The sequence below is a fragment of the Balaenoptera musculus genome, chromosome 3 (genome assembly GCF_009873245.2).
Source record: "Balaenoptera musculus isolate JJ_BM4_2016_0621 chromosome 3, mBalMus1.pri.v3, whole genome shotgun sequence".
Taxonomy (NCBI): Eukaryota; Metazoa; Chordata; class Mammalia; order Artiodactyla; family Balaenopteridae; genus Balaenoptera; species Balaenoptera musculus.
In genome coordinates this window covers 17,219,312-17,232,409 of record NC_045787.1, presented here as the reverse complement: position 1 = coordinate 17,232,409, position 13,098 = coordinate 17,219,312, and the positions used below count along the sequence as shown (strand labels likewise).

The following is a 13,098-nucleotide window of genomic DNA, read 5'->3' as shown; positions in this document are numbered from 1 at the left end:
TAATATTTAAAGTATAAATTATCATGCAGATAAGATAATATTTATGGCACTGTTATAGGATATAAGACTGAGAGAAATGAATTCTTAACAGTAAATTTGACATAAAGCTTAACTCATGATACAAAGAAAGCAAGCTGTTTAAGTAACTGGATTTTTTTTTTTTTTGTATTGGTGATATTATACTTTCAAAATCCACTTAAAGTAGTTACTGTAAAGTGAGGAAAGGAAATAAAAGACTTCAATGAGATGGCTTTGTGCTTTAACACATAAAGGAACCCCCACAGTAATGCATGTTACAGAAAATGGGTCACCTTCAAACCACCCTTGAAAAAAAGCAGATAATATAATTTCAGATTGTGTTCTTAGAGTATTGTTTTAGAGTATGTACATCTACTTGACCTTTATTCATTTTGCAGATATGTGCATGTGTGAGCACATGAAAACATGTATAAATACCATCTCTTTCTCTCTCTTTTTTTCTCTCACATACAACATGTACACATGTCTAAACATCCTCACACACATTCACATGTCTATTTGTGTGGTTATTAGTAAATTGTGACAAAGAAACCACACGCGTTAATGACTATTTCTCTAATTAAATAGTTACTCCATTTCGTCTTTAACATAATGGATTTTTATATGTTTCAAAGCAAATTATAGTATAACCATGGGCAGAAACTCAGGAAAATAATTTTCATTGAAGAATTTCACTGATATAAAAGTTAACTATATTCTCTTCAACATAAATATTTTTCACAATTTTCTAGTTGACTTAATTGTTTCAAATCTATAATTGACACAGCATATTATTTATATGATTTCTAACTATAAATGTAATATCACTTTGTACTTTAATAAAACACAAATATAGCATTTTTAAAATTATACAGCATATGCTTATAAACATTTTCTATAGAAAATTAGGATTTGAGAGGCAGAAAACTATAAAAAGAAACAGTGTTTCCGATGGATATCTTTGTTGTTATGACACATAGTGTTCCCTACTGGACTCTGGACTCCTGTGTCCTTGAGAACAAATACTACGTGATGTTCTCTAGAGCCTAGTGCAATCACTAGTGGGGAGTCCAAAGCATTTTTGAATGAAGCCAATCTCAGGAATGCATCCATAATAATGCAGTTGGGTTTTGTTCCAACTGATGTCACAAAACACTTGGGTAGCTAGCATCTGTGGCTAAGCTAATTATCTGACCAAAGATTCAATGTGTGTGTGTGTTTCCTCTCAAGAGAGACCCAGTTTTGAAAGTTAAGGAAAATGGTATTATACTTACCAAATTAAAAGAAAGCTCCTTTGGTTTTAAGTGCTAGTCGCATGGGATTAGACTACCTGATTGGAATCTCAGCTTTGTTTCTTTCTATGTGTGTGTCCAGAGCCAACTTGGCCTCTCTGTTCCTCAATTTCTATATCTACCAGATGGGGATGATAATAGTAGGGTTGTACTCATATGGTTGTTTTGAGTATTAGAGTGTATGAAGTATATAAAGCCATTAGAAAATTCTCTAGCCAAAAGTAGAAGCTTGATAGGGCTTCCTAACATTATTTTGTATCCGATTAGTTTTCTTGCACCTATTTACATAAATTAATATAAGTGAAGTGGAAACAAATATTGCTATCCTGGGCTTGTTTGGATGTAAATAGAGATAAATGAAGGGAAATGGACATTATGAAGTTAAATTCTCTACAATATCCTCCATATTTTATGATACAAATATTCGAATCCACATTTTACATATGAGGATTCTGAAGTCCAAAGAAATTTGTTAACTTACACAGTAACATCCAGGTAAGAACGAATGGGTTTGGGACTCTAACCCCAAATTTTGATGCTCATAATCATGGATTTTAGATCAATCCATGTTTTATATTAGAGTTAAGATTTGGGTCTGTCTGCTTTATTAGAGTTATTAGATGCATGTACTAAGAAGTTAGGATAGAACATATAGCTTTTGAAAATTAAATTTTACATGTTGAACTATTAGAATTTAGTTTAAAAATTTTATCTATCAGATTTATAATATTAGCATATCATTTTTTTTGAGAATTAAGTAAAGCTTATAACATGTGTGACACAGTGCCTGATATTCAGTAAGGGCTAATAATAAAAGTAATAACATAGATACAAAATAGTAATAACTTAATAAATGATATCTAGCTATAATACTGTACTATGATTATTAATAAACCATGATTATTGGCATTATTTTTTGTATACTTTTGGCATTTCTTTTAAATCTAGAATAAATCATACAAACCTATCTAGTATTCTGAAAAGTAACAACATTTGAAATCGTACATAAAATTCACTTTTATTCCACATAGAGATTCTGTTACTGACAATTTGATGACTAGTTTATTGTCTGGAAATTTTTTTTTACCTAAAACCTGGCTTTGTGAAAAATGTTTTACAGCTTTGGAAATGTAGGAAAGAAATTATTTTAACCTTCTTCTCCATATTTTTCCTCCCAAATCCAGGGCCCATGCCAATGACCTCTTAAACTTTTACAGAAGTACCTATTAATATAATGTGACACTCTCAAATGATATAATATAATCTGGTCAAGGTAAAGTCATAAAATATGACAATCTAAAAAAATAGTTAGGATGCCCCTCACATGTAACCACACATGCAATCTTCAAGGAGAAAAAGAAAGATGAAAGAGAACATCGGGTGAATAGTATATATTTTTCTTTAATGGGATGTATAATATATCCAAGCATATCAGCTTTTGTTGCTCCCAAGCATTGCAAATAGTCTTTGTTCTTCTTTGCTCTTCTTTGGCTTACCTTGGCGGAGGTGTTGGCCCTTTTGAAATGAATTTCTACTCTCTTAAATAGAAGGTGAAATATTTCCAGATGATAAATAGCTTTGGGTCTGTAACCCAGGCAGGGGAGTTCTCAACTAACATTGAGCTGTTAAAGGTAATTTCCAGCCTTGTAAAGTGATATTCCTTTTGCTCAAATGACAACAATCAAGCTAGGAAGAACAAATGAGTCCCTTCAGGGAGCAGAATGGAATAGAATGTCAAATATTCTTGAGCATTCAGTGGCTTCCAAAAGAGAGAAATTTTGCATTATGGCATTACACAGGCAGAGTTATAGATCATCTTTGTATCTGGTCTTCTTTCATAAATAAACAGTGCCTTAAACATAATCTAATCACTTTGTAGCTGATACAATGGCCACTGTGAGGTTCCTGAGAACTAAGCAACTGCAAAGAAGACACACTAAGTATTTTATGTTCACCAAAGACAATGTAGCAAAAGTAGTTTGTTTTGTATATAATAAAATTATTTTGTCGAAAGAAATTCACATAAAATTTTCTCATGCTCATTTTGGCCCATTTATCTGAATGAATCCTGTATGTAAGTAAAAGTTATAATATTACTTCCTATTTCATGCACTAACTGCTGAACCATAGTACTAAATCATTCTACAGCCTTCATAATCATAGATTTTAAAATTGGAAATAAGTATTACTATTTACATGCTGTTATTACACCAACATTTACTGAGGCATGTCCTGTACTGGGAAGCTTTCCCCTAGACTGAATGTATTTATGGAGATGGCTGGTGGAAGATGTCTGTAATGTGTATTACAAGGATCTCAGTATTAAGTAGGGCACACTGTTATGGCACCACATTGGCTCTTACATACTTAAAAGCTGAAGAGATATTCTAAGATAGAATAGTAAAGATTTAAAAACATATCGGGAAGTTTCATGTTCTAGCAGACATTCAGAATGGGGCCTAGTTTCCTGAGAAAGATAATGATGAGAAAATAATTAATATAAATAGGCATGATTCTTTTAAACTTAAAGAAAACAAAGACACAAAATCCAAATGCAATGATTGAAACTTTCTTGGATATATGTTCAAAAAAAATAAAGAACTAAAAAAAGTATTTGGAGAGACAAGAGGAGAAAATTGAATATGGCTGGTTATTAGGTGATGATGGGCATAATGCTAACGGGGTGGTGTGGCGGGCATCAGACAGTTTAGCCCATTTCTATAAACTGATAAGTGCGTGAAGGATTGGTGACTGGTCAAGTAAGTTCAAAGCTACTTACAAGCATTTATATTGAGAGGGCTCTGACTAAGGAGGGACAATTCTGAAAAAGACTCAGAAATGCCAATGATCAAGAGAAAAAGAGAAAGACATGCAGGGTAAAACATAGAGATTAACTGATAGTCTGTATACAGAATTCCTTCCACCTACATGATAATGCATGGAATCCAAACATAAATGAGCAGAATGTAAACAATAAAGAAATTTTGAAAAAAGAAGTTCTTCTGTAGAGAATCTGGAAATAATTAGGGCAATGATGGAACTCCATTGTGGTTAGAATGTCCCCAACCAAATATCTGAAATTAAAAGGAATGGTTGATTCTCTTTCCATTCAACCTAGGGCAAAACTGTAATCAATAAATTCAACCCACAAGTTCAAAACTCCATCCTTAAATATGAACAGACAAATGAGAGTCTTCACACACACACACACACACACACACACACACACACACAAATTAGAGTCCTCAAAAAGATTCAAGAATTCCCCGTGTCCACAAAATAAGAGCACAATTCTATTAAAAGGGGACATTCGCAGTAAAGGAAAAAAATCTTGGAAATTAATATGCCTGTCATATGTGTGTGTGCACACATGGGTATGTGTATTGACTTTGAAAATGCTGAAAATAATCAATAAATAATTTTAAGATAACTTTTAATTTTTTCACAAAATAGGCCAAAAGATATAGAAATGAATGACTGTAGAAAAAGTATATTATTTACAGAAGGTCCATGAGATCTAACATTGAACATATGAATTCCAGAAAGACAATGGGAAACATGGAGGATAGAACATAATCATGGAAATAATCATAAAAGGAAATTTCCTTCAGTGCTGAAGGAAAATAGTTTTTGAATCGAAGGAACTTACTAAGTGCCTGACCCAAAGAAAGAAACACAAACACATATCAACTCACATCTGGAGACAATGTTCAAAACACAAGCACACATAAACACACACTTGGAGACAGTGTTCTAAATAATTAGAATACCAAAATAAAAATAAGATTGTAATTTTAGAGTAAAATAAAATGGGGAGAAAAAAGAGGCTTCTTACTTGCAATGGAAATATAATCAGACAGACATCAGTTTTACCATTGGTTTCTAGAAGACTATAGATACATGCCTTTAAATGTGTGAAGGGAAAATTATTTCCAATCTAGAACTATATGCCCAGACAATAATTAAGTATATGTGTAGGTAAAGAAATAAAGCCTGAAATAAAGGCATTTCTAACATCCAAAGACTAAAGAAACTTACCTCTCACAGATACATTCTCAAGAAGTTATAGGAGATTGGCGGCAACAAACAAATTAGTCAACTAATATAGAAGAAAATATAAAATCCAAGAAATAGTGTTTCAAACCAGGAGATAAATAAAGAAAAATTCCAGGTTGAAAATCGTGCAAATGCTCTAGTTTGGAGTAGGAAGAAAGAGGGGTCCCTGAACAACGTATGTTTTGAAAAGGAGATTTGATGTTGGCCCTGAGAAATGAGGTGAGCTTAAAGATATGAGAAAAGCAAATAATACAAACAAAAAGATATCTCAAAAAACTCCATATGCAAAATGAAAATATTGAAATCATATAGGCACTGTATGTTATTTGGCTATGGAACAAAAATATGTACATTATTATAATTATCAAAAGAGTTTGTGTTTTGTTTAGCTTTATTTTATGTTTTAGCAGCAACTGATGGAGAGGGCTTTGAAGGCTTATGTATTAATCAGAGTTCTCCAGAGAAATAGTCAATAGGATATATATTTATTTATTATCAAGAATTGGCTTGTACAATTACGGAGGCTGACAAATCCCAGGATTTGCAGTCAGCAAGTTGGAAACCCCGGAGAACACATGGTATATTTCTATTGCAAAGACCAACAGGCTCAACTCAGAAGAACTGATGTTTCAGTTCAAGTCTGGAGGCAGAATAAAAACCAGTGTCACAGCTTGAAGGCAGTCAGGCAGGAGGAGTTCCCTCTTACTCATGGAAGGGTCAGCTTTTTTGTTCTATTCAGGTCTTCAGTTGATTGGATGAGGCACACCCACATAAGGGACCACAGTCTGCTTTACTTTGTCTATTGATTCAAATGTTATTCTAATCCAGGAATATCCTCACTGATATACCAAGAATAGTCTTTGACCAAGTGTCTGGGCATCCTGTGGCCCAGTCAAACTAATACATAAAATTAACCATTAGAGCTTACTTTTAAAAAAGAGACCAATAAATAAATAAATACATAAATATATAAATAGACCAAATTGACAAAATCTTTACACTTAATTCTGTATAATACAGACAGTGGAATTCAGGGATGAGAAAGGGAAGGAGTTTAAGGGGGACTGTAAAAGTGTTAATGTTATAATAGTAGAAAATAGAGAACCACAGTTACATTGTATGATTGAACTGAATTCAGACCCAAAGTACACATATACTATTCAGACCAGTGTTTCATTGATAACAAGTAAAATAAATGATATTACAACACTATTGGAAAAAAAGAGGTGGCCTGGGGTTTGCAAGTCAATAAGTATTATTCAAATTGATAAAAGAAATACTATTATAACATTTTTTATTTAACAAATATCCACATATTTTTTTTTTTAAATAAGAATTCAACAGAAACAGTTAAAACGTGATTTCCCTGGTGAATGAGACTGAGAAAAGGAGGGTAAAATTGTGCATTACAAGCTCTTCCATACTCTGATTTTAGCCATTTCAATGTAGTACTTTGATTAAAATACCTGTGATTAACTTAAATAGATGTAATAAATTCATACTTATTGATAAAGAAAATTGTTATATAATCCATCTAAAATTCAGGTTATAAAATAGTATGTAGTGTACCATAAAACAGTATGTAGTGTACCATAAAACCTATAGACACATAATTAATAAAGTAATTTGCAGGTATATACATCAAATGAAATACCTGTTGAGCACAGTTTTTGATTTTCTAGCAAAAACTTTTCAGAATCATACATTTCTCCCAACATCCTCCATGCCCTCCTCATGCCTGTAACCACCCTTATCCTGACAAATAGCAAATGGAAATAAAAATCACTGCTGGGTATAGTGATATAAAAAGTATTTCTGGAAATAAAAATCACTGCTGGGTATAGTGATATAAAAAGTATTTCCCATTTTATGTGCACTTTTCAACCCAGAGAAAATAAGAATAAATTTCTTTTTTTCTGCAGCAGTTTGTAAAATATAATCTGAGAGATGCTAGTAAACACTTAACTTTAGATTAGCTTTCTCAAAACTTTTAGACACTGGAGTTCAGATTTGCTTACACTCCAAAGCTAGTCCTCGGTATCTTTTTTTTTTTTTTTCTTGGTATCTTTTTTTAAGCCTCTCTTGGCATCTCATTTTCACGCTCCACCTGAGATGACTTGGAAAACATCAGAAAATAACAACACCACTTCCACAAAACAACTGCCTGGACAGTGCATATTTCTATAGCTATCATTTATGGAACTCTCTGGGAGAAATTGTATTTTAAGTGTCAATACTAAAAGATGATATTATTGGATTTGGCTGCTTCAGTCAGTAAATATAGTCAGCGCCTACTCAGAAACAGCTTTTTAAAAAAAATAATCAGAATAAGAAATATTTCTTGTGTTATTTTTAAATCACTATAAAGGAAAATAATTTTATCCTTGTGGAATTATTATCTTACATGGAGCTTAAAGCCACTGTGTAAAATGGCATCATGTGATTGTTCATAGTTAACACAACCCAAAGATTCAGCAAGTGAATCCTTCTGTAACCCTCCCTCCTGTTAAATGCAAATAAAACTGAGAAGTAGCTTCATAATGTAAGCTAAGCCTGAGTTGCATTGCTAAAAATTTAAGAAACCAGCCTCATCTGTAGACATCAAGTTCTGGAATCATTCAAGATTCACAATTTTTTGATTCATAAAAGTTACATTTTTGGTCTTTATTATTACCCTTCTATTTATATTTATCTGTTTATTTAAGGAATTAAGACAACACACACATATTCATCACATTGTTTATGAAAGGATAAGCAAAACCCATTGAATCATTCAATTTCCTTTGAACGAACATAATACAGATATTAAAAAATAATTCTGAAAAGTTTCAAATTATACTGAAAATGATTATGGTATATTGTTATTGAAAATGTTGACTCGTTTCTCATTTTTATATCATGTATATATGCATTTATAATCAGATAATATTATATATACATATAAAACATATACAAACATATTTCTATATGTATACCCTTTCATTTATATATGAATATATGTGTATATGTAATGGAAAGTGTATAAAATGATAAAAGAAGTTATCTCTAAGTAAGAGGGTGATAGGGATTTTTATGTTAGTTTACAACATAAACTATTATGTTATATATGTTCTCTATTCAAATTATTTTATATGTGATACAAAGCAAATTCTACAATACCCAACATCAGGCCAACATCATTTATTTAACATTAGAATTGACGTTGCAAAAATACCAATACTTTTACCTAGTCACCCATGTACTGGACTGAATCAATACTGAATAACTAATTTTATTTTATTTATTTATTTATTTTTAAAAATATCTTTATTGGAGTATAATTGCTTTACAACGTTGTGTTAGTTTCTGTTGTACAACAGAGTGAATCAGCTATACATATACATATATCCCCATATCCTGTCCCTCTTGAGCCTCCCTCACACCTTCCCTATCCCACCCCCCTAGGTGATCACAGAGCATCAAGCTGATCTCCCGTTGCTATGCAGCAGCTTCCCACTAACCATCCATTTTACATGTGGTACTGAATAATTTTAAACATTGCCTATCAATGCTGGGTACTGCAGGTGATCTTCTTTAAGGTATTAACATACAATGAACTGCTGTAACCATTCTAATCCTCTCAAGAATTTTACATTCATCAATCTCATTTTCAGTTCAAATTTAACGTATTTTCACATATTTCTTCTGAAACTTTAATCTCTGCGAAACCCAAATTTAAATTAGAAGGAAAAGGTGGAAGTGTATAGAGTAGCAGCAACTGAATTTAATTTGGATCTTGAATAGAGCTGAAAAGACATTTGCTTTTTTATTCTTATGTCAGTTTGAAGAGAAAACAGTTCTGATTTTGGCTAAATGAAAATTTTTTTTGGTGACTCTACTTGGATCACATTGTAAAAACCTACTTAGAATTTTCACTTGCTTCCACAATATTACCACATATTCTTTGGAGCCATTGGCAAAATGGATCCAGTTTATAAAGACATTGCTTTTGCATTGGGCTTTTGCTTGTCTCATATCTTTAGATAAATTTGAAAGTAAAAGTAAATGTTCATGTGTTGAATATCTTTAATAGTATGGATGAAATTTGTAATTTGAAATTCCTAAGTTCAAAGAACATGTATCTACAGCTTGATTTTACACTTGAAACTTCCTATGCTTCATAGCAGTTCATAAAATATTAGGAGGAAAAAACCTCCTGTCATTCTTTGCAATTTTCCTTAGACTTGAGTAAAATATACCGAAACTTTTAAAGAAAAATCAAAACCTGGTTCCCCCTTATAGTTTTCTCATTGTTTAAATTATATCATTTACCCAGTACAAATCCTTTGCTTATGCTCTTATGCAAACATACTTTCAGAGCAATTTGAAGTAAATACAAATTCACAAAATGAATAAAGTCATTTTAGTAACATGAATATGAAGGATGATGATATTTTACTGAAGCTAAAGCAGAATGTTGAGTTTAAGAGCAAAGATGTAGCCAAGTTGAGTTTTTGTGTTTTGGTATTACTAATATGAATACACAGAACACCTATTTGCAAAGGATAACTATATAATTTAAAATATTTTCAAAGCTTTTATGTTGTGTTGAAACATTAAGAAAAACAACTCATTTTTACCCCAAATTTTGCAAGACACCTATACTTGTGTGAAAATTTTAAAGCACAGCCCAAATGGCTATGGTCACTTTAAAAGTTTAACATTTTTTCTTTGACTGATCCGTTGACTGGAATGAGCTTTTAAAAATAAAAATTTGAACATTGAAATCAGATGACTGTACCTAAATGAGTGAGAATAGTTTGAAACATTTTAGATCAGCATTTGGATACAAAATAATATTATTTATAAGAATATGTATCCTTTTTAATTTAAGTAGAATGTAAATTTATATTATTTATGAAATATATGAGTACACATATTCTTAGAGAATTATATATAATGAAATATTTATATCATATTATTTATCTATATAAATTTATTCTTGGATAATTTATAGATCTCCAAGACTATGTCCATCTATCATTAATTCTTGGACTCCATATTTTAAAACACTGATTTACAGTATCACAATAATAATTTCTCTTCTCTTTGGTCCTCTCCCCTATTACATTGATGTGTGTCTTATTCCATACTGTATTATAGTGAATTATACATGTGTTGACTTTCAAAAGAACTTAGCAGAAATTAAAAATGTTCTATATTATAACATTTCAAATATATAGAATGGATTAGGGCTAACCATTTGCCTGTGAAAGGATAATCAGTTATTCTACCCATTGCTTGATTGAGTAATATTGAATAACTCATTGAGAGTCAGTCTGTTAAAATGAGATACTCCATCGTACATATCTGAAATTGACCTGGTATGCCAAAACTCTCCTCTCCTTTCAAATGAAAAGGCTCAGTGTTTTCTGATTTTTTTTTTTTTACCATATCTCTCACTGGATTCACGTCACTGATTTCTATCCTCAGGGTATTTGGAAGTTGTATGATGTAATATATATGAGCTAATTTATTTTAATACAACAATCATTTAAAATGAAACTCTAAGTACACTTAAGAGTTGTGCATTTCATTTTATGAAAATTTTATCCCCCAAAATATATAAAAGAAATAAATGTTCAAAATAGTTGTATTTATGCATGTTGATGGATTTGGGGCTGTACTTCTAACCTCTGTAATGCATGGAGAAATAAGATGGATTGACAGGAGAGTGAATGAAAGGATAGGGATATGATCTATCTATGTGATAAGTCAAAAGCCTATATGATTAAATTGGAAGGTAAACAGTGGAATCTCTGAGATATATATAGGTATATATAGGTGTCCACCATAGATTTTTTCAACTTTTTTTTTGTGTTAAAAATGCTTATAATAAAAAAGTTGGTGGGAAAAAAAGGAAAAAAAAACATAAGATTTTGGTTTAACTTCTCTGGTGAAAAATTATACTGCAAGTATGGCTTTTTAACATGGGACCATCCCTTTAATGGTGTTTCTCTGTCTCTCTTTCTCTCTCTCTCTCTCTCTCTCCCTAAAGCTCCATTCTGACTTAGATAAGGGAGAGGGCGCTGTTAAATACACCCTCTCAGGAGATGGCGCTGGCACCGTTTTTACCATTGACGAAACTACAGGGGACATTCATGCAATAAGGAGCCTGGATAGAGAAGAAAAACCTTTCTACACACTTCGTGCTCGGGCTGTGGACATAGAAACCAGGAAGCCCCTAGAGCCTGAATCAGAATTCATCATCAAAGTGCAGGATATTAATGATAATGAGCCAAAGTTTTTGGATGGACCTTATATTGCTAGTGTCCCAGAAATGTCTCCTGTGGGTGAGTAAGCGAATCAAAATTCTGTCAGATGAGACGAGGCCTTTTCAACATTTATTTTCTCCAGGTTGACGGAAATATCTTGTTTGTAACTCAGAAGAGTATTCCTGCACTGTAGAGGATACAATTAATTTCATTTACTTTTTTTTCTACTTAACTATTTTTTCCTCCTGCTCTATTCTAAATGTATGAATAGATACATAAATATCTAGGATATATAACATTCTTCACTATTTTACAGTCTTTGCATTTCCCTGAATTCATGGAATTCCTTTGTACTTTAAGTACATAACTCACTTTGTACCGTAATTGATTGTCATTGCAAATTCAGATGCCTACACAGTGCTGGAGGTAACACCAAATACCAGATAGTCATTCTTCACTCAAAATAAATTATCCAAAGTATGTATTGCATCTGAGTCTCAAAGTGGTTCAGAAAGGGATGTGTTGCATTCTTTGTAGCTATCCATAGAGACTCTGAGAAAAGGTATTGCACCCTTTGTGGCTATAAGTAACCTACAGTAGTTATTCCATCAAACTAGGAAGCAAATATCATTATGAAGTCATTACTAGAATAAATTTACAATTAAGCTATAGTATCATCATCATTCTTAATAATTCAAATAAAATATAAATTCAACAACTTCAATTCTCAAAGTCCTATAATATGTATTTTAAGGTCAATGAGTTAAGGATTCCAGCTTTACTGACAAGTTTTAATTATAAATTTTATTCCTTAGTCACCACTGCCAATCGCTCAATTTATTTCATAGTAACTTCTGGTTTCTAGCACATGTGTAAGATAAAGCTACTCATCACTTCTAGGTTTCAATTTGAAACTCTCGTATATGAGCCATTGTTACTATTTCCCATGTGTGACATTTCTCGGAGGGTTTCTGCTGTCCCCACAACCATCCCAGACATGCAAGGAAGATTGCACAGACTACCCTGAGGGCAGACGCAGGTTAGTGGCTGTAGGAGTTGTCACATGGATTTACCATAAGTGCACTTGAAATTGTGTCTGTGACCTTATCAGGCATTCAAAGACCATATTCTCTCCTTCACCTAAGAAATCAGCTCAGAGGAGTTCACTTCGATTTAAAATTTTTGTATGCATATTCAGGGCTGCAAATCTTTTATTCAGTTTCTGCTATTTTTTTTTTTTTTTTTGAGCTGCCTCTTTTACGCGGTGCTATGATTGCTACAGATTTAGAAATACAACTGGGAAAATGTATTAGAAACTAGTCCCTGAAAATGGGGACAGCTGTTTTAAAAATTGTGTCTTGGTTTTACACGGGCAGAAAAATGAAGGCAGTACTTTGAGGAAAAGTATGACCTTTAAGAAGACAATGCAATCCAGTACATAAATTCTTTAACCTGGTGCTTATTTCATGTAAATTGGA

At 32.2% G+C, this 13,098-nt stretch overlaps 1 protein-coding gene across 2 annotated transcripts in view; it reads left to right on the top strand.

Moving 5' to 3' along the window:
- Positions 1 to 12,280, top strand: part of LOC118893137 (cadherin-12-like) — a 291,428-nt gene extending 279,148 nt beyond the window's left edge. For both annotated transcript variants that reach the window (XM_036848361.1, XM_036848362.1), the window contains one exon: positions 11,404 to 12,280. In XM_036848361.1, the coding sequence (XP_036704256.1) occupies positions 11,404 to 11,706 (303 nt within the window). In that variant the 3' untranslated portion in view covers positions 11,707 to 12,280. The remainder of the gene's footprint in view (positions 1 to 11,403) is intronic.
- The last annotated feature ends 818 nt before the right edge of the window (positions 12,281 to 13,098 follow it).